The 22,118-nt window shown below is 40.3% G+C and overlaps 1 protein-coding gene across 1 annotated transcript in view; it reads left to right on the top strand.

Moving 5' to 3' along the window:
- Nucleotides 1–22,118, top strand: part of adamts18 (ADAM metallopeptidase with thrombospondin type 1 motif, 18) — an 89,494-nt gene that overhangs the window by 18,249 nt on the left and 49,127 nt on the right. Inside the window, exons 5-12 of the mRNA XM_034103802.1 lie at nucleotides 383–597; nucleotides 4,152–4,235; nucleotides 4,342–4,501; nucleotides 6,492–6,597; nucleotides 8,705–8,842; nucleotides 8,938–9,091; nucleotides 11,498–11,593; nucleotides 13,009–13,157. Of these exons, the coding sequence (XP_033959693.1) occupies nucleotides 383–597; nucleotides 4,152–4,235; nucleotides 4,342–4,501; nucleotides 6,492–6,597; nucleotides 8,705–8,842; nucleotides 8,938–9,091; nucleotides 11,498–11,593; nucleotides 13,009–13,157 (1,102 nt within the window). The remainder of the gene's footprint in view (nucleotides 1–382; nucleotides 598–4,151; nucleotides 4,236–4,341; nucleotides 4,502–6,491; nucleotides 6,598–8,704; nucleotides 8,843–8,937; nucleotides 9,092–11,497; nucleotides 11,594–13,008; nucleotides 13,158–22,118) is intronic.

Raw genomic sequence — 22,118 nt, 5'->3', positions numbered from 1 at the left:
GAAAGGGGACATTTTGTATTTTTAATAAAGCAGTGAATCCTATAAATCTGAGGTTGCTGGATATGTCCACATACATTATGAAGATTAATGTCTGTATTAAATGTTTTTAAGTGCGTTTAGTCCAGTGTAATACAGCTACATCAGCCTGAGGCTACTTGGCCCACAGGCCAGTTTAAAGTTGTATCTTCCATTCTTGTGGTGAGAGGTAGAAAGCAGCGTGGGGAGTGCATTTCCTGTCCTTTCAACACCAGAGCTTGTACTCCTATCATCCGGCACGAGCCAGGAAAAAGACAGTTCATTCATTTGACCCTCACAGCCATCTCTTTCTCTCCCACTCTCTCCATCTCTCCTCCCTTCCGTCCTTCCCTTTCTGCCCTCCTAGATGCTCCCAAGCCTCCCGCTGAGGACAGTTTCATAATGCCTGACGAGTTTGCGATACCCGAGGCGGAAGGGCCGGGAAGGGCAAAGAGATCACCCATTAACACCAACAGGGTGGGGGGTCTGAATGTGGAGACCCTGGTGGTGGCAGACAGGAAGATGCTGGAGAAACATGGCAGGGACAACGTCACCACCTACGTCCTCACTGTCATGAATATGGTGAGGGCGAGAGAAGGGAGGAGAAGGAATGAAGGAAGTGTAACATGAGATAATGATGGCTCAAACACATGTGGGAAAAATTAAAAAGTATGCCATATATTTTCCATTTGTTCTAACATGGGAGAGTGAACAGACAATAACAAACTTCATGGCTAGGGTCACCTAACCCTTGGCCATGGGTTGCAGAGCTAGTTCTAACGCTAGCTAGCTTATCTGCTAGCATTTTTCGTTAGCCATTAAACTAAATGCAAAGTAATTAACATTAAAGGAATCCTTAGAGCCAGAATATGTTACTTTTACAAGAAGAAATAGCTTTTTCATTATTTTAAAAGTAAAAAGTCAACTTCAAAAGCATTTGAACGCAGGCTAGCTAATTTTTCATTCACTGAATACTTTTGCTTAACTGGTCTGGTATGGACATTAGCTAGTTATGGCTAATATCAGCAAATGTAAGCATGCTTTTATATATTTTGATTGTATCACACCAACCCAGTCTCACCGCATTTCGTGTTATAGTCATGACATTTAATCTATTGATTCGTGTTTACCAACACGATTTCCCCCTTTTTTTCGTGTCACAGAACGATTTTAAAAGCAATGTATTTCTATTGGTATTGTGTTTCGTGCCTGCATTACGTCTTTTTGTCCGGTCGGGTCTTGGAAGACCGGAAGCTGTGTGGTTCATAAAAACATGTTCTTACTCAATATCAAGCCACGATTATTGTTTTTCATTTTAAATCGTATGATGTCGGACTCTTTTTGCCATCCGCAAGGAAAATAAATGGGGCTCAGAGCCTCAGAATACTGAAATCTGTATTTTTTTAAATCTTTTTTTCTAAATTACACACTGTTATTTACTTAACAATAACACACAATTATCCTTGTTTTTATTTATTTGTTTAATTCTATAATCTCTAGCTTTTTTGGCTTTTTAAAAAAAAAAAAAAACGGAAACAGAACCCACTGAACTGATTACTCAAGATCCTCAGCTATGGTTTAAGCTCGGCGATTGGATTGTTTAGCCGCAATGCACGTTGGGATATGGTGTTTATGCGATATGAAATCCGAAAAACATAAAAAAAAATTAAATAATAATACTTTAATCCGAGTGTACTTGCTTTTCTCTTTGGAAGTCATCACATAACGGCATTGTAATACACGGTTCGGCTGCAGTAAATATTACACATCTGCCGTAGTTCTTTATTTATAGAGCCCTGATCAGAAGACTTCTGGACAAACTGGAAGAACTGCCACCGAAACTGAATACGTGACGTGGATCATAAATATATCAGCAATTAAACAACTTAAATTTCTCTTCACACAATACGTCTCCTTGTAGTATCAACACTAATTCGGCTGATAGGTTATATTTACCCCATAACGGTGCACAGCTGATATAAAAGGACTTTTAGGACTTACCCCTAACCCTTTTTTTTAATATAAGAATGTAAATACTGAGTTGAGAGAATAGTCATGGGGTTATGGGTGATGGGAGACACATCTATGGATTCAGAATTTCAATACCTAAATGACGGATATACCTTTCTGTCTGTGATGTTTTACAAATCAGATATTAATGTGTCTCTACACATTAATTAAAACATTAAAACACATTAAAACATGTGAAATAATATATCTTGTAAAATTATGTGAAAACATGAATAAAACTACACATCTTCAGATGTTATACATACATAAGTGTCCTACACTAATAATAACAAGTTATTATGGTATTGTATGCTATGTGTACCTTGTGTGCACCACCTAGTGGTTAAAGCATGTTATTGAATTATTTTTTTAATATGTTATATTTGATGAAAAAAATATTAAGAGTACATACTTTCAAATGGGGGAAAGTAGAAGGTCAATGATAGAAATATAGAATATAACAAATCAAGAAGATATTGTAAGTGATCTCTACAATAAAACAGTTTAGTGCCGGATGTACAAAGATACTAATAGGAGGATGTGCAAAACAGAAAAACAAATTAACATTTAATTAAACATTAAAGAATACTTTAGGTTAAGGTCTTCTTTTAAATAAGAAAAAAGCTTTGGGGGTATCTACAGATGAATATTAAGCCTGACAAAGTACTTAACATCTAATATATTGCTTTCCCGCAATGTTAACTATGTTGAAGCACTTATTTTAACTGATATTATACATATGAATTATGATTCAAATCCAGTTTTGAATAGTCTGCCGTGGTTTCGTTCCATTTCAAAGAGCTGTTTGACGCTCGGCGTAACCTTGGTGCACTGCCACTCCAACATCCAATCCCAGAGTTTGAAGATTAATCACCGGGTTTTTCAAGCAAAGGAACTGTAGTCCCATATGATAGCTGAGGATTATGGGTAGTGTAGTGTCTTCGGCCATCATAAACTCCAAAATGTTTCTCGGATTTCATATCGCATTAACACCATATCCCAACGTGCATTGCGGCTAAAACATCCAATCACCGAGCTTCAACCATAGCTGAGGATCTTGGGTAATCAGTTCAGTGGGTGTGTATCATGGTGTGTATCACAATGATGCTCGAACTGTCCCTTATAGGCCTACGTCTTTTTCCTGTTATTTTATTTTGAAATTCAGTTCCTGGAGGACGCCAATAAAAGCCAGAGATTATAGAATTAAACAAATCAATAAAAACAAGGATAATTGTGTGTTATTGTTGAATAAATAACAGTGTTTTATTTAGAAAAGAATAACAAATAAGAAGGAATAAAATATTTTAAAAAATACAGATTTCAGTATTCTGAGGCCCATTTATTTTTCCATTAATCGTATAATGTCGGACATTATACGATTTAAAATAAAAACAATAATGGTGGCTTGATATTGAGTAAGAACATGTTTTTATGAACCACACAGCTTCCGGTCTTCCAAGACCCGACCGGATAAAAAGACGTGGTGCAGGCACGAAACATACTACCAATAGAAATACATTGCTTTTAAAATCGTTCTGTGTGACATGAAAAAAAGGGGAAAATCCTGTTGGTGAACACGAATCAATAGATTAAATGTTGTGACTATAACACAAAATGCCGTGAGACTGGGTTGATCACACACATTATTGAGTCAGCTATCTGACTTTGTAACCCCTCTCTTCTGCTGCGCTACATTTTAGCCTGTCATATTGTAATGGGTAACTTTGCCATGTGACTGCTGGTTAGCAAAAGTTAGGCTAGGAAGCTATGCTTGGATAACATGTTACATTGAGGAGAATGTTAGCCCTTTTGTTTAAAGTAGTTTTTCATTTTAAAAATGGCATGGTTATTATCAAAACGTTTAACTATTTTCTACAAAAGATACAAATAAAACACCTAGCTAGGCTACTGAATGGTCTTAAAATCGGTGGAGGCACATACAGAGTTTGACTAAACTCCTTTTAGTTCAAAACATGTCTATGATCTAGGTAGGGGAACCTCTTCTGCTGTTCTACATGTAAGCTAACCCAGATAAAAGTAATATGTGTCCTACTTAAGGCTACATAGGGGAGCTTAGAATAATTAGAAAACCAGAAATATCTGATTATTTCCCACTCTTTTTGCAGGTTTCCAGTCTTTTCAAAGATGGCACGATTGGGTCAGACATCAACATTGTGGTGGTTAGCTTGTTGCTACTTGAACAGGACCCGGTGAGTGGATCAAGACTACAATTAGTCAGAAAATGTGTTGTTTAGCACTTGGCAACTGGGGATTGACTCTTGCTCTGTGTCTCTATGTCTTTACTTTCATTTCCAGCTGGGCTTGACCATCAATCATCATGCTGACCAGTCCCTCAACAGTTTCTGTCAGTGGCAGTCAGGTCTAGTGGGGAAAGGCGGAAAACGACATGATCATGCTGTTCTCCTCACCGGACTGGACATCTGTTCCTGGAAGAATGAGCCCTGTGACACCTTGGGTAAGTATGCTAATGAACTGCTTATTTTGACAGTGTGGAACACTAGGAGTTATTGTCTGTGGTGATAACTAAGAATCCCTTGGTTAACAATGAATATTGTAGTTTTGGGAATCTAATCAGGCGTAAAGTTGAGACTCTGTGTGGACATTACAACAAGCAGTGAAGGAAGTATGACAGGGAAGACTGACACTCAGTTGTCACTGTGACCAAATGCTACCTTTTATTGTAGTTTAAACACATTTTCAAACATTTTTTTTTTTTTTAAGATTCTAGATTGAAATGTGTCATATGCAACATCGTTACATTGTAGTTGTTCGTAATAATACATCTTGAGTCCCAGAGCATCACACAAAAAAAGAATAGAAAATATGTCTGCCATTGTGCAAAAAACGTATGTGTAAAACATAGAAGTCTGGAAAAGCAAAATCAACATATGGCAAAGCATAACGCTTCACTGCATCTAACCAGCCTTGCACTTTAAGATAAGGATATTATGTACAGTGTACATCTTAATGCTTGTATGAACAACAGGCAGCTTGAACAACATACACGAAGCCAACTAAGCTCGACTAATACCATAATCATATTGCTTTCACACCACTAATTGTTAGTAATCTCAGGGCAGCACATTATCTCATTAGCCACATGAGGTGTGAAAGGTGACCCACAATCATAACTATTTATTAACTATAGAACTGTATTTCTACTTGTGTTGTTAAAGTGTAACATCTGGATTTTCAGGCGCATTCATCAACTATATTGATGTTTCTACTGTGCATGTCTTAAGTGTTTGGGTCCATTGAGAGAATATACGGCCAGAAAAGACAGTGAGAAAAAACAGGGATCACAGAATATTTTAATTTGTCAGTTATAGAAAATCCCACATCATTTATCTTTTTCCTAATGCTTTCAAGGTCCACCATCAACAGAATCCCCCTTTAAAGTCATTGTCAACCAAAGTCTAGGAACAAGCTTAAACATCCAATCAAATCTACATTGTGACAGATAGCATTAGCATTTTGGAAGTTTTGACAGTAAAACATGGAATGTGTAGAGTGTACACCAGGCCTGTGTGCATCCTTTCACAATCTCCCAAAAAATCCCACAAGACATTGTATCATTCATTGATAAGGAATCATACATCAGCTAGGCGCCAATTGTGTAGCTTCAGACTCATCAGCTGAATCCAACATCTATGGGCATATCTATCTGATGTTTCATTGCAGAGAGCGAGAGTTCTCATTAGCATAGTGAACGTTTTAACAGTAAAACATGGAATGTGGAGAATTGATTATTCCCAGGCAAGTGTGCTTGATTTCACAATCTACCAAAAAATCCCACTCGACGTTGATACAGTAACTTGAAACTGGCAGGAGCTGACAGTAGTGTATGAAACATACAGACAATGCTAACTCCACTCACATTATTCCTATAGACTCCTCATCTGAATCACACGTGTAGGGCAAATCTCCTTGTGTTTTTTTCTCCTATAGAAGAAACATCTAAGTGTTGAAAATCAATGCTCCGGATTTCCGCCATTTTGATACAATTCTTTCAACATAGTGCGAGCAGTGTTGATTGGCGTGGCACTAGGCCTGTGATATTTGCAAATTTCACAATTCATAGATCAAGAATTTCACAAGGTAAAAATAGTTGATCTGCTTCCAGCACCTTTAATACAAGGAGTTATTTGTTCTGGGAAAAACCATGTCAAGCTAAATATTAATGATAGCAGGTATTTGCCTTGGTCTAGAGGTAACTTTAAGTTAAGTTGGCAAGGGCTTGTGAGTTTGCACCTGGTGTGAAATCCCCCTCTGTGCATTCATGTACGCAATATGCCAAAACTGTCAAAGGTTTTGACAGAATGAATGTTCCCCGTTGCAACACAAATGAAAAGATAATGCATTTTTATGTGACAGATTGGAGTGTAGATTTTGTAATCTTCTACTTCTAAGACATTATCTCTCTTTGTCTTTGTTTTTCTATGAAGGTTTTGCACCCATCAGTGGTATGTGCAGCAAGTACAGGAGTTGTACCATCAATGAGGATACAGGACTGGGCTTGGCCTTCACCATCGCTCACGAGTCCGGACACAAGTATGTTCAACTCAAATGTGCATCGAATCAATCTTAAAAACCACATCAGGCCACACAGACTTGAACAGAGGACCTTGTTTCAGACGTTAGTGTCATTTCTGAGCAGAACAGTATACCAGTCACTATATTGGCTCTGTGCTGTGAGAATGAATCGATATTAAATGAAATAAATGTGGTCTGATTTACACAAATATACGCTGAAATCAGAGCATTACGTTAGAGCACTACCTCATCCATCTCTGTCACTTCGTGATGGAATAATGGTAACTGCCTCAGGCCTCATGAGTCTGTGTTTGTATTTAGATGTTTCCATTGAGATAAGAGACCTGTTTATTTTTTTATATTTGGGGAATTTTCATGTTGATTTTCATTTCTCTGGCATGTTTTTGACACATACTTGGAACAACTGTTTTTACTCAAACCAGTTGATAAGAATATCCATAAATTGCAAATAACCAAAAGTCCTCTAATTCAAGGACACGACATGGCATAGTCGAGGCAAGTTATTGCTGATAACTATGGTAATGAAAAAAAAGCAGTAGCATTCTTAACAAAAGTACAAAACAACAACTTGCATTTCTATTATTTTTCATCAACTCGAGCATTTTCAACAACACATATTTTATTATTATTATTATTATTATTATTGCAGTCAAATACCTTTTAGGGAGCCCCTAAAGGTTCAAGGAGGAAAAAAAAGTATCTTGTGCGTACAATATACTTTCTCGTGCGCAGTCTACTCTGCTTACGATATACGTTTTTGTGCGCTCAAGATAGTTTCTCGTGCGCACGAGAAAGTTACCAGTGCGCCAAGTAGGAAGTGGAACTCACAGGAGACAACCGTTTCATTGCAGACTGTCATCTTTATGTGGAGAAATGGCAGTGCATACATTGTTTGAGATATATTTCAAACTCGGACTTCATTTAGGGACATTTTGGCCAGGGGTGTAGAGCTATTTGTTTAAGCATCGGATTTGCAAAACAGAAGAGTCTGTGAACCAGTCTGCTTTCATCTATGAATTCATGTCCGTGACTCTCACAGTATCTGCTGCCCACAGCTGTTTTATAGAAGGAAAACCTCCTTCATTATGAAATCTTTGCGGCACCAGTGGCCTGTACTACGAAGCAGGATTTGCTTGTGATTGGTCAAATGTTGCTCACCCCGCCCCTTTCACGTGAACGCGCTCTCAGCTGGACACTGGTTGATTTACTGAGTTGATAACCAGCTTCGTAGGACCGCTTAGCGAGATCGCGTTTGTTAGGGTTAGCCGTGTAACTCAAACATATCCAGGGTCTGTTGAACTGGCTTCGTCGTACAGGGCACTGGAGGCAGTAACGTGTAACTCAGCACCAGCTGCAAAGAGCTGTGCCTTTTACCGTTTACTTCACTGCGTTTCCCTTCATTACAACAGCTGAATAGAGATCGAGGCTGCTACGTTTAACCACACACACCTCTACACACATCGAACTGCCCGATTATTCCCCCTATTACTCGTTTTATGCAGGAAATGTCCGGTCACCAGGGCGCATGATGTGTGTGTGTTTGTGCTCAGCTCCGCTTTGTGTGTGTGTGTGTGTGTGTGTGTTCGGTGTGTTTGTGTGTGTCCGACACGGCATTTGTTTTCAAATGACCATGAACAGTAATTGACACACATCTGGTTCTCCATAGGTAGGCTATATGTGTATTCCCAAGTGAAAGACATTCGTTTAATCTTAATCTCGATGTAGTGCTTAGTCCTGTCGGAGTGCAATGGAACGAACGACACTATCATAAACAAATGCGCATGCACGCACGCACGCACACACACACACACACACACACACACACACACACACACACACACACGACCAGACATCTTCTTCATACAACTAGTAATATGGCGTAATAATCGGGTTCGATGTGTCTAACCATAAGAAAGTATCTTGTGCGCACGAGAAAGTATATCGTTCGGACAAGATACTTTTTTTTTCCATTAACCTTTAGGGGCTCCGTAACATTTAAAACAATTCTGAATTATATTTTTTTGTTCAACCTTCATGTGAGCATCTAAGCCGAAGAGCAAAACGTGAAAATGACAATTACAATTCTTTACATTATTTTCTCTAGTTTTGGGATGATCCATGATGGTGAGGGGAACCCTTGTCGCAAGACAGAAGGCAACATCATGTCTCCCACTCTGGCGGGAAACAACGGTGTCTTCTTCTGGTCCACCTGCAGTCGACAGTACCTCAGCCGCTTTCTTGGGTAGGCCTTTACTGCCTTGCGCAAGTGCACAAACCAATAAAAAAATGTTTTAGTCGGCTTCCTGACTGACACGGGTGATTTGTTGTTTTCACCAGAACAGCCCAGGCATCCTGTCTGGTGGACGAGCCGAGGCAGATTGGTCAGTACAAATACCCAGAACAACTTCCTGGGCAGCTGTACAACGCAGACACGCAGTGCAAGTGGCAGTTTGGCTCCAAGGCCAAACTGTGTAGCCTTGATTTTGTCAAGGTGAGATATTCAGTTAATGCATTATTAGCATGATTTCAATTAACAATGGAAAAGGGTTCATTATTGACAAATCATTATCTGACTGTACTGCCATGAAGCTAAGCAGAGCTTTTCTGAAACCTTAAACCAAAACAATGCAATTAAATATGGTTAGCTGCCTATAGTTCTGTTTCGGTTCAATGTCACTGCTCTTATTGATAATATTTTGGCTGCAGCAGCTTGCAGTCCCGGTCTAACATGAACCCCAACATTCTTAAGTCAAGCATTGTTCACATGTCCCTTTACCTAAACCAAGATGCACTAGATGAGCCTGCACTAATGAGACGGAGCACCCTTTACAGCGCTAACGATGCAGTGCTAAATTGGCACTTTATTAATTAGCATGATCTTTGCACAACCACCTCGAACCCCCCTCACATTTGACCCACCATTGAAATGCATTCCATGAATTGAATGGGAATCCCAAGCCTTCCCCCGTGGGTCCCCCCCCCCAACAGAAGCCTTCTGGGTCTTGGTATAACCCTTTATGTTGGGTGCATTGAATGATGTTAATTCACATGTAAATGCTCTTTAAAATACTAGGGGTATACCATTCGGGGATATAATTGCTGGGAAATCGACTTTACCGAATCGTATATATTACGTATTAGCAAACATGACATCACCCTGGCTATTGACGACGTCCCTAACTCCCGGCTATGTTTCCCTTAAAAGAAGATCAAATACTACATCTGCATTTCTTAGGACTGTGGGTGGTAAATTAACCTACACGCTAGTTAACTGTGGATTTAGGCTGCTTTTCACAATTGTTTTTATTGTCCACGATAGGCTCATGTAGAATGATTTTTAAAGCATGCTGGTATGGCTGTCAACCACCTGCTTTGGATCAGAGAATGGGGACAAAGACTCAAACACACACCAGAGCGGTCTCTCCTGCCTTTCCCCCTCCCTCCTTTCTAGTTTCTCTCCCATTGCCAGTTGCTGTTGGGCGCAGTAGCGTGGCGTGGGAAAAAAATTAGGGGAAGCCAATAATACGTCCTTTCTTTTGGGTCGGGGGTGTGGTGGTCAATGTAATAACGTAACCAGATGAGTGATTACAGCACCCGGTATCATGTTACACACATTTGTATCACAGATGCAAGACTTACACACGCCTGTTATCTAACCGACAGGTCCGCACGTACTCTCCAGCCCAAACTCTAATAAGCATTCATTCACAAACTAAATCAGGAGACCTTTAACGTTTTACGTCCGAATCGCTCCTGTTTTCCTCGCTGTACACAGCTCCAGTTTGGGCATTGGCCTGTCATCAGATTGTATTTGTTGTTGCTGCTGTAGCGGAAGTTTAGTACAATTATTTTTGATTAAATACTCCAAATCGCCACCCTCCATAATTGCACTTGCTTCAGTTGCTTGCTACTTTCTAACGGCGGTGAGAGTGGTGCAGTGGCGCTATCTATCTTCTATCGATTAGTTTTATGATTCGAAAATTATAAAAGTAGGGTAGACATGTGGATATTATCCGACTTAACAAAACGTGCATTTATCTAACAGGTTAGACCTTATTTCGAGCTATTTTCCAAAATCCTATGGAGAAATCCCATTGCCTTTTTGTCGAGGGAAACCGAGCGCAGCTTAATTCCGGGTTTTAGGACGCGTCACTGCAACACTAAGTTGATGCGATTTGATTGGATTGTGAGGCAAGGGAAGCCAGCCGCCTCTGGCTTCCCTTGACATGGCCCTGACTAATCACAGGTTGGCAGGGGCATGACGTGAGCCTTGTCTGATTGGTCAATCCCTCAATTTTTTTTCACCAAGGGAAGCCACTTTCGGCTGGCCTCCCCTCGCAACAGAGAGTGCAATCTACTGTTTCACCATAACATCTAGAGGGGCGCTGTTTCACTCTTTGTAAAATACTCAATGAGAATGGGGGAGAGACGGGCCGGCAGCAACACACAACAAAGAATTTACTAAACTAAACAAAGTGTTTTTATTTATTTATTAAAATTATAACTACAATCCGAAAAAACAGGGGAAGCCTGGCTTCCCTTGGCCTCCAGGACAAAACGCCACTGGTTGGGCGGGTTGCCAGACTCTGCCGCCTGTCTTTCGACCCCGGCTCTCCCTCTGTTCTCACTCGCTCGCTCTGTCTCTGTATTGTTAGGTCAGATGACACATACAATTATAGGCCGTTTCATTAAAGAAGTACAGTGATTAGATTTGACACCGGGGCTTTGTGGAGAAGCTTACCAGCGTGATGGTGGTCCTGGCAGGAAGCAGGTGCTCGCGAGTCAAGGAAGGGGAGTTACACGGTGCCAAGAGGCTGTCAGACTACAGTCATAAGATACAAAATACCATATCTGATAAGACATCTCATACTGTGTGTGTGTTTGACCCGTTTGTCAGGACATCTGCAAGTCGCTGTGGTGCCATCGCACAGGGCACCGGTGCGAGACCAAGTTCATGCCTGCTGCAGAAGGCACCAGCTGTGGCCCTGACATGGTGAGGAATTGTCTTCTTGCTCCACAGCAGCCACTCATTCTACTTCCTGCACTTGTAATCACTGTGTCATTGATTAGACAATACAAAAGAAAATGGGGCAAAAACCTTTGAAAATGTAAGAGATACAGATGGTAGAAACAGCTGATCAGTCATGTGAGTTAATATTCGCTTGGTAGTTACTCAATCGGTCAAGGAGTTTCAAGATCACATTGAGCACCTCAACCTTTTTTTGAGCAAAAACAGCACCTAACAACATTTAGAAAATACACTTAGCTATGCTTACTTTCAGAAAGTTTGCAATAAGGTTGATGCCACCTATGACTACTACTGCCATTCAAGGAATTATAAATACTCAGGCCACCCATCACATTGTCTAGTTATTATACTTTTGATTGGTTAGCTTGATTAATGAGCTTTAGAGGTGTTCATTAACATAAAGTTAGACAGCCATGATAACTGTTTACACATAGATTTGAATCTTCTTGCTACGCTAAGCTAGCGATATATGGTAGCTTTATATTTACTGTACAGATATGAGAGTGGAATCAAAGTTATCATATACATTTTAGCAAAAAAGACATTTCGTAACTTCCAGAGAAACTTGAACTCCTTCAAACTACCGCTCCATCTTAGTTCCTACATGGTCATGACCAAATACAAGGGGCCGAAATGGGTTTTCTCTGGAACGTGGCGGCATTACCCTTAATGTTAAGTAGAGCCGCAGCTTCTTCGCGTAGAAAGCAGCCAGTTGAGGTGATTCACGGACCTGGTAAGGATGCCAGCTGGCAACCCTAGGAAGGTCTTCAAGGCACGTCCAGCTGGGAGGAGACCAAGGGGCAGACCCAGGAACGGGTGGAGGCAATACACAGTATCTCCATGCTGGCCTGGGAGCACCTTGGAATCCCCCAGTCAGAGCTGATTGCTGTGGCCAGGGAAAGGGACGTTTGGGGCCCTCTGCTGGAACTGTTTCCCGAGACTTGACTCGGGATAAGCAGTTGACGATGGATGGATGGACCAAACTTCCCCCTTCAGAAAAATTCAAGAGGAAATGAGGACAAACCATACATGTACCCCTAAATTATCAGATGGAAACAATCATCACAGTTTAAAGACAGACTTCCTGATTCAACCATGATCTGATCGCACACACATTTCAGGTGGTTTATATAAGTTGTGCTTTGGTGTTGTGTTGACATGGTGTTCCCAGATCCCAGTGTTTAATTCAGTGACTAAAATGTGTGTGTGTGTGTGTGTGTGTTCTGGCTGTAGCTGGAGAGTATGGGTGTCCACTGTCCAGGTGTGGTGCTGGGCATTTGTCCAAACCAGGAAACTCCAATGCTTCTGATAAGAAAACTACTCCTGCACGTCTTTTCTTTCCTCTTCATTAATTCCATTCTCTCTCCGTTTTCCTCCAGTGGTGTCGGCGAGGGCAGTGTGTTAAACACGGGGAGCACGGCCCTAGGGCGGTCCACGGCCAGTGGTCGACCTGGTCTCAGTGGTCCGACTGCTCCAGGACCTGTGGACAGGGGATCATGTACAGGGAGCGCTCCTGCAACAGCCCGAGGTATACACACTCACAAACACTCAGCGTGGTGCAGGAATGAGTCCTAAAACACGGGAATGAGTAGGTATGTTCCCACATCCATTTCTCTTGTCTCAAATTCAATGGTTGTTTAAAGCATTTTTGGTTGGATGCCTAAAATAAGGTCTTTAACGGTGTATACAAGCTTAAAATATTTTTGACAGAATACGTCAGTAAATGGAGTACTGGTGAATGTACAAAGCCGTTATGTCTCTTAAAAATGGGGATGCTAACAAATGACTCACTCACACCAAACATTGGCCACCACATCACATGTCATTCAACGGTGATGTTAGCCTAACGTTAGCATTTTACTTCTGGCGATTGCTCTTAGGATTCAGAAATCATAAAAGTGGTTTTAGTCGGTGGAGATTATCCTGCTGAACAAAAACATGCAAGTATCATAAACTTGTTTTTGCCACAGATTTGATTTTCTGCAACATGCCGAAATCCAATGGTAAAATCCCATTAGCTTTTTGTTCAGGGATCCCTTCGATGCTAACTTCTGGGTCTGCCTACAAACATATGTTATCAAGACACCACTCCATTATCTCATTGTTCAACACCTCCTTTTGAAAATGCTATTCAGGGGATAATACATCCCTAAAATTACCATTTGAATGTTGGTGTCCCTGTGTTGTCTTTGATTTGTAAATAAAATGTTTTTCCTCATATAATCTTTTTCAAATCCTATGTATCCAGTATAATACATTTTTAAAACACTTCCTTATTAACTGTTTCACACTTGTGCAGGCCTGCTTACCTGTCCGTGCAAATACTAAATGAGACTTGGACTATAGTGCATGAGTCCTCCATTTACTTCAGTTTTTGCAATCGTTACTGGTCGTGGAGGCATGCGATAAAACAAAGTATTCTTAAAGAATTCAAGGTAACACAAGGCGAGTCATTTATATACAAATGATGATTTTGTGAGTATAGTATTCTTTGACTTGCCAAACAGACGACAAAGTGATTCATGTTGTCATGTGTCTGCTTCTACTGTGAAAACCTGAGTAGTGCTTTTGGGTCAGAAAGCATTTCTTTAAAGTCCAAACATTTCTTCCTTAGTGAACACCTGAAAGCGCTGTCTGCCAGATATCTGCAGCACAGACTTGCACACACACACACACGCACGCACGCACGCACGCACGCACGCACGCACGCACGCACGCACGCACGCACACACACACACACACACACACACACACACACACACACACACACGTGCCTGATAACAGCTCTCATCAGTCAGACTGACAGCCCAGACTATCTCTCCCCGTGCTCCAGACGAGGAAGCCTTCCTAATAGCATGCTCTTTTCTCTGAAAGCTGCCAAGACGGTCAGCAAACGTCCCCTATCGCGGCTCACTCACATAAACATAACTACATCATTCTGCGGAAGCAGATCTCACAGGGAATATCTATTTGTTGGTGAAGTGCTCTGTGCCTGTCATTACAGGCGTCTGATACAGCATTAGTTTTAATGTTTCCTAGCATACGTACAACCCCTACTGTTGTTCCCTAGAACACTTCAGCTGATTTATTAGATGTTTTTAGGACTTTATTTTACTTTCTTACAATTGGTAACTAGATTTATCGTTATGTCACAAATCTACTATCAACCGATGTATTGTCCCGGTAAGTCAGTGTGCCCCAACACTGGCCCTTTAAATGTAATACAGGAACAGCAGGATTTTTGCAATTGGATATTTAGAGAAAAGATTCATTTTCAGATCAATTTCAGTCTCTTCTGCATTAATAACTATGTGAAGACCAGACGCCAAAGTCAGCCTTATACAGAGATTCTTGGACAGACTGACATTAAATGGAATGCATTGTTTGAACAAGTTTTGTCGTCATTAAGGGTTTAAAGTCCTTGAGGAATAATTTTACGCAAGCCATTTGCTCCATACTGTAACTCAAACAGTCCTGAAGTGGATGGTGGAACCAATCAGCTGTGCCATGGCCAATCAAAAAGAAGAAATGTCCACAGAAATTCCTAAATACCACCTCTAGAGTATTACTAATTTGTGTTTCTAGCCAGTTGTCAAGAGGATTTTAGCACTCTTGATATTTCATATTTAAAAGTGAGGTTGAATTGATGTTTTAATTAGCAAGGTGTCTATTGTAAAGCATATTTCAGGACACATTTGTCAATGGCTCCACAACAGTTTGAGGACAGCAATAGGCGCTTTCACACCAAGTACTTTGCTGTACTTAGTTCCCAGTACTTAGTTCATCAGAACTCTTTAGTTCTGATGAACTATTGCCACTTACGCAGAGCTGATATTCAAAAGGGGCCCTATTATGCTTTTTGGGGATTTCCCTTTTCCTGTACTGTGTTATTAAGGTTTTATTTAATCCATAAGCACACATACAATAGGGGCGTGAAATCCTATAATTTAATGTTGTTTTTTTTAGTTTATTTTCTTAAAAGGTGCTTGCATTTTGAGGGCAGTGCTTCCAACTGCTTAAAATTGTCAAGTCCACCCATCTGAAGAAAGCAGTACGAAACATAATGTTGGTTGTTTCTAGCACAATAATTATTCTTCAATGGGATGAAATAATCAGTATACCATACAGTATATACTGTATAAACATGTTGCAGTTTACCACAGTTGTAAGTTGCTGGGAAACCTTGAGAATTCCTCTTGGGATTCTTAAAAAAGTGCTTTATTTGGAAAAGTTGTTGAATATAAACAGACTCTTATATCACACTAAACAGGATCATGACTAATGGCTTACATCCAAGGCCACCTGATTGGCGGAGTGACTTCATCACAACCAATCTGCTGTTTGGGTTGTACTGTTAATGACACTGTCATTGAGAAATTAGTCATAGCAGGTTAGATCATGGAGGCATGTCACATTTAATCCTACATTTGTGTTGTGTAAGTGCAGGTGAGATGACAAGGATACCAGGGACACATGTTCTCTCTTAATAACTGCTGCCCTTGAGTACTGTCTTTTAGCAAATTAGAGTTGACATGTAGGACTTGAATATTAGAATGACTTCATACCATCCTGTTGTTATTAACAAAACATAAATGGTTGTTAAGCAAACACAAAGGAGCCTGCACAGAGTCAACGTAGGACCAAATAAAAGGTGTAGCTGAATAATCTTTGACTGATCATATTTGGAAAAGCATGTGTTATTAATAATAATAACACTAATGATGCTGTTGTTTTATTCAAATGTTCCAGTGAGTGACGAAAAAGCAAAGCATGAACAAATTAACCTGAAGCAGCTAAATGGAATTCAGCCCATGATTCATTCCAATATTTACACCTGTGCTCTTCCTGTTGTGACGTGTCAACATGTCTATTTGATACAGCCTCAATACATTATAGTTTAATTAAAACAGTCAGTGCTCATTAACCAACTGACATTTCAACTGCTTACTGAGGTTGAAGCTAGGTTTCTTTTTCAGAAACAAGTCCCGTTTCTCACTTGAGGCCAGAAGAAGGCTAGTCTCTGTGACCTTTTTACCTGTGCTGGACTGATGTATATGAATGCACCTGCCTATAGGCTCTGTACACAAGATGGCGTCTATCAACTTCCGGCGGCTGAGTACTTCCGGTTTGAGTACAGAGTTTTGACAGTTTGTTATGTCACACCGAGAACAAGAATGAGCGGATTTCGGGGTAAAGAAAAGCGATTGGCCTTCCAGCGTGTAAGAAAGTCGGCACTACATTGCTGTGTGCCCCTTTGTACAAATTCGTCCCGTTATCAGAATCAGAATACCTTTAGTCCCACAGAGGGGACATTTGCAGCGTTACAGCAGGAAAGAGCCACAGACAGCTTAGTGTTGAATATCTTACATGCGTTAAAAGGTACTAAGTTATAATATAATAAACAATATGCTAAAAAAGTACTAAGTTATGTAAGGGATAATGTGCTGCGACGCGGTCATTATGGGGAAAAGAACACCGACAGGCTGATCAGGAGCCCGACGCGAAGCGGAGGGATCTAGATCGGTATGAAGGTGTATTCGAGTATTCAACTAAGCCATGTAATAAAATATATTATTACATAGCTTAGTTGAATACTCGATTCTGTTTGGTCAATTCAGAACACGTGACACGTTGTTAATACCGAACAGACAGACCGCTGTCAAGGACTTATTGACCGTTGTTAAGGACGCTCACATCTTCAGAAAGAAGTCCGGTCGATTTAACTGTATACAGTTGGGCCGAAAAGCAAACTGCATGCAGTTTGCTTTTCGAACTGGGACATGAAAAACAGCGGAGAAGTAACGGGGCAGAAACCCTCCTTTTTACGCAGCGGTCCAGACATAGACATCAAACGGCGACACATATTCAGTTGCCAGTTACTTTGTCATTAGGGCAGGGATATCTAGATACTTTCCAAGGTGTGACATCATGAATTGTACTACTTTTAAAGCAAGGAGCGATGTTTTCAAATCTGTAATCAAAAAGCTCCTCAAAAACGCAAGCAGTTCCTACCGTTGGCTTTTCAAACTGACAAGAGACGCGCTCACTGTTTTTCAAATGTAACAGTTTGAAAAGCAAGCAAACTGTCTGATTGTCTTTAGTTTTCCGCTGTCGTGTGATAGCAACATGGAGGATTTTAACATTCATTTTAATATATTTGGAGAGCACAGTAATTTGGAGGAATGGTTAGTGGCTGATGAGTCCCCAGTGAAGAAAAGAAAAAGACAAGAGGGACAAGAAAACAGCGGAGAAGTAACGGGCAGAAACCCTCCTTTTTACGCAGCAGTCCAGACATATACATCAAACGGTGACACATATTCAGTTGCCAGTTACTTTGGCATCAGGGCAGGGATATCTAGATACTTTCCAAGGTTTGACATCATGAATTGTGCTACTTTTAAAGCAAGCAGCGATGTTTTCAAATCTGTAATCAGAAAGCTCCTCAAAAACGCTATCGAAGCAGTTCCTGCCGTTGCTACGTTAGTTCAAACAGTAACAACGGATAATTTTTCTTCGCGGATGCATGTCAATTTAAATCAATACATACAACTATTTTTTAAATCAATAAAATCATTTTCTAAATCCATAAAAGCATTTCAATTAATATTGGGAGTCATAACGTTACTTTGTTGAGAATGTGGCCATGTAATAAGCGGGATAATGTGCAGCGACTTCGCGTCGGGCTCCAGATCAGCCTGTCGGTGTTCTTTTCCCCATAATGACCGCGTCGCAGCACATTATCCCTTACATAAACAATATGCTAAAAAAAAGATAAAAAGTTACATAATTTTCAAAAATACAGATAAAAAACAAATTAAATCCTGTAGCAGTTCTTAGGATTTAGCAGCCCGGTATGTATTACAGTTATTAAAGATGGCATATGTATATAAAGTATATATTGCACATAAAGCACATATTTTGACGGTATTTAACAGCAGCAAGTTACACAATGTTATAATCGGGAGATACGTTTCCATTCATTTCGGCAAGCCTGGGCAACAACGATTAAAAGATTTCTTGCTCCCAAACCAATTGTGTATTTCATTACAAAAAGCAGTTATACCATACTATGTTTAGGTACTAATGAATTATATCCTCAAAATAAACGCACACATAAATAGCAAAGGAAAATACATAATTTAATAAATCCACAATATGATAACATTTTACAGATTAATTTAATAAACTTTTACAAAACATAGGTTGATGTTATATCGGGGGGAAAAATACATATTTAAACATTTCAATTAGTCTCTGCATATTTAAGTAATGCTAGTTTATATAACAGATGAAAGTATCCAGAAAGTAGATGCAAAAAATATATATAATGTGTGCATATCCTCTGAAAGAGTGTTAGTCGTTGAGTAGTGAGCCATTCGGTTTTTTCCCATGGTGCGATGTCTGCTGAGAAGTCCTTGTATGCCTCGCTGACTTTGAGGACATCTGGGTCTGGCAGCTCCCCCCGCACGGCCTTGTAACGTGTACTCCTTTGAACATGTTTATATGATAATTAGGACTTTAAGAACAATTTTACACTCAGACAACAATCACAAAGTTGGAGCAGGCTACATACAATTACTTGGGACAATAGATATTACCTTACACCGTCAGCAACTGTAAACTGCTTTGGCTTAGTGGAAGTGAACACCATGTCACTCACTCTGCCTGGTTTCACACCCTATTAATTACACAAAAGAATTGTCAAATTAATTGAAAAGGTCGTTGATGCAACATACTAGATCAGCTCTTGGCACAAAGGAAATACTCATTAAACCGTGGATTGGTTGTGAACACATACTGTACTTACCATGGTTCTTGGCTTGTGCCATCGCTGCTCTGTTTCAGTGCAGCTGAGGACAGGGGGGACAGCAGCCAGGTTGAGTGTGGAGTTGCAGAGTGCTGTTCCAGCTACACAGGAACACTTTGCCACTGCAATCTCCACAGGTGAACAGTTCTTAAAACAAAATGTCAGTCATTTTACATTTAGGACACTGCTTCAATACAACACAGACAAAAGAGAAAGCTGAGAGCAGGCTGATCAGGCAAGTAGTAGGTGTGGGAAAAGGCTAAACCATGTCAGGTTGTCAGTCACATCACATACACAGAAGTTCTGCTGTTTGGAATACTGTCATTTGAGGACATTCAAACAGATACGCTTGTGTTGCCCATCTCAGCTCTCTCAATGTATTATCTTATATTATAACTACATAAAATAGTGTTAGTAGAACGTTGAACAGCGTAGCATAGATGTAGGGTACAAAACCAGCACTTACCTAACACTGGCTAATACAAATAATTGGACACAACATGGATTATACTAACCATACAGTAAAGAACAGCAGCCGTCACAACCAGTTTCTGGGGTTTCCATGAAAGCAGAGACGGTTTTCAACCTATCATTAAGAATCTTTGATGAAAGCTAAGTTTGGGTTTAGATATTTATCATTTTACACGAGAGGGTTACACAACGAAAATAAATCTGTAGCCCCTTCATGCTACACACACATAGCTAGCTACCAGTTGATGTGAGCTAATGTATTGTCACTATGTAATCTGTTGCAACACGTCAGCTAGCTGGACTTATTTGAATCCTAAATCACAGGTTACCTACTCTACCTACATCAAAACCCCAGAACATGAACCTGATAGAGGCTTTGAACCGATTAACACTTTTTATTTTTCTCCCTACTCTGAGATCATGAGGCTTTTCATGCTTTCTCATGGACCTGTAACAGCTAGCCCTGACGCTCACTCTCCCTGAAGGTAGATCTTTGTTTGAAACTGAGGAATTGGATTATATCATTCATGTTATCCAAAAAAACGTAATAGTACATCATTAAAACGCTTTACACTGTATAAAGACTGTCAAGTTGTCAAAGTTAGCCAGTAACTACAGCTTTGTTTGTCACTTACCTTCATAATTGTCGACGTAGCTGGATATGTAGCTACATCTTGAACCCCTTTTCTCTTTTGCTCCTCGGGGCTGAGCCTGCCGGTTGTACCAGCCGATGTACATCACTGATGTTAACCTTCGGTAGGTCTTGGAGACATCGAGTGTAAAATAGTGCCTATATAATATCTATACGCTATCTATACGCTATCTATCGCTCTTCCCTCTACCGCTCTACTGTAGTCCGGAAGTTTACAACCGCACACCCAGCCCCCGGAAGTTGATAGACGCCATCTTGTGCAACTCGCCCATTACCTGCACAAGTTAGATGCCGCCTATCACAGTCCACTGAGATTTGTTACTAATTGTAAAGCACTTACTCATCACTGCACCCTGTATGCCAGGGCAGGTTTGCCTTCACTAACTGTACGGAGGCTCAGTCATTGGTACATGTTTATCTATAAAGCCATGTTGGGTAAACTCCAGTCATATATCTGCTCTCTGATCACACAGAGAGTTGCAGGTAGCTATTGCCTAAGATCACATGATGTGGTTTTGTTACATGTGCCAAGTGCAAGGACTGACTTCGGTACGAAAGCTTTTATGTGCGCAGCTTAGGGCTTTTTTTTTTTGGTTTTTCAGTTGAATTATACTTAAAGTTCAGGGTAATCAACTGTTAAAAACATACTGTTCACATTTCTTTTCTTCAATAAATGGATGTTTTCAAAGTCAATGAATAATCGCATTTAGTAATAGCAATTACAATTATTGACCCAAATAATCGAAATTATGATTTTTGCCATAATCGAGCAGCCCTAGTGCAGCTCCTCTTGCTTGGACAGTCTTAAAGAAGTTTTTTAACTGAGCAAATTGGTTCCACTGCATGGAGCTTGTATCGAGGCTTGTATCGTTTTGGGCCAGTGACGTCACCGATGACAAACGAAGCCTCGCTGCCTGTCGATACCACGTGACTGCTTCAGGAAGTGCTTTAGATCGGTTGAACTACAACGCTCATAATGGTCAGGATCAGGATGTATTTATTAGGGCTGTCAGTCGATTAAAATATTTAATCGCGATTAATCGCATGATTGTCCATAGTTAATCGCGATTAATCGCACATTTTTTATCTGTTCTAAATGTACCTTAGAGGAATATTTTTCAAGTTTTTAATACTCTTATCAACATATGAGTGGACACATATGCTTTATGCTAATGTTTATTATCATTTGAACAATGACAAATATTCTCATGAATATTAAACACAACAACCTCTGAACATTACACATATTCGCCTCAATTCAACCTGGAACCTCTCTCATACAATACAAATGGGGTGTGTGTGTGTGTGTGTGTGTGTGTGTGTGTGTGTGTGTGTGTGTGTGTGTGTGTGTGTGTGTGTGTGTGTGTGTGTGTGTGTGTGTGTGTGTGTGTGTGTGTGTGTGTGTGTGTGTGTGTGTGTGTGTGTGTGTGTGTGTGTGTGTGTGTGTGTGTGTGTGTGTGTGATCGTTGGAGCTATGTGCAACTCAAGGCATATGCTCGAACGGGAGCTGCCTGGACGCTGTGATCATGTTGCTGCAATCATGTTGCTGCAATCATGAG

This window comes from Pseudochaenichthys georgianus, chromosome 3, assembly GCF_902827115.2.
Source record: "Pseudochaenichthys georgianus chromosome 3, fPseGeo1.2, whole genome shotgun sequence".
In the NCBI taxonomy this organism is placed as follows: Eukaryota; Metazoa; Chordata; class Actinopteri; order Perciformes; family Channichthyidae; genus Pseudochaenichthys; species Pseudochaenichthys georgianus.
The sequence above is the reverse complement of the archived record's forward strand: the minus strand, read 5'-3'. Positions and strand labels throughout refer to the sequence as shown.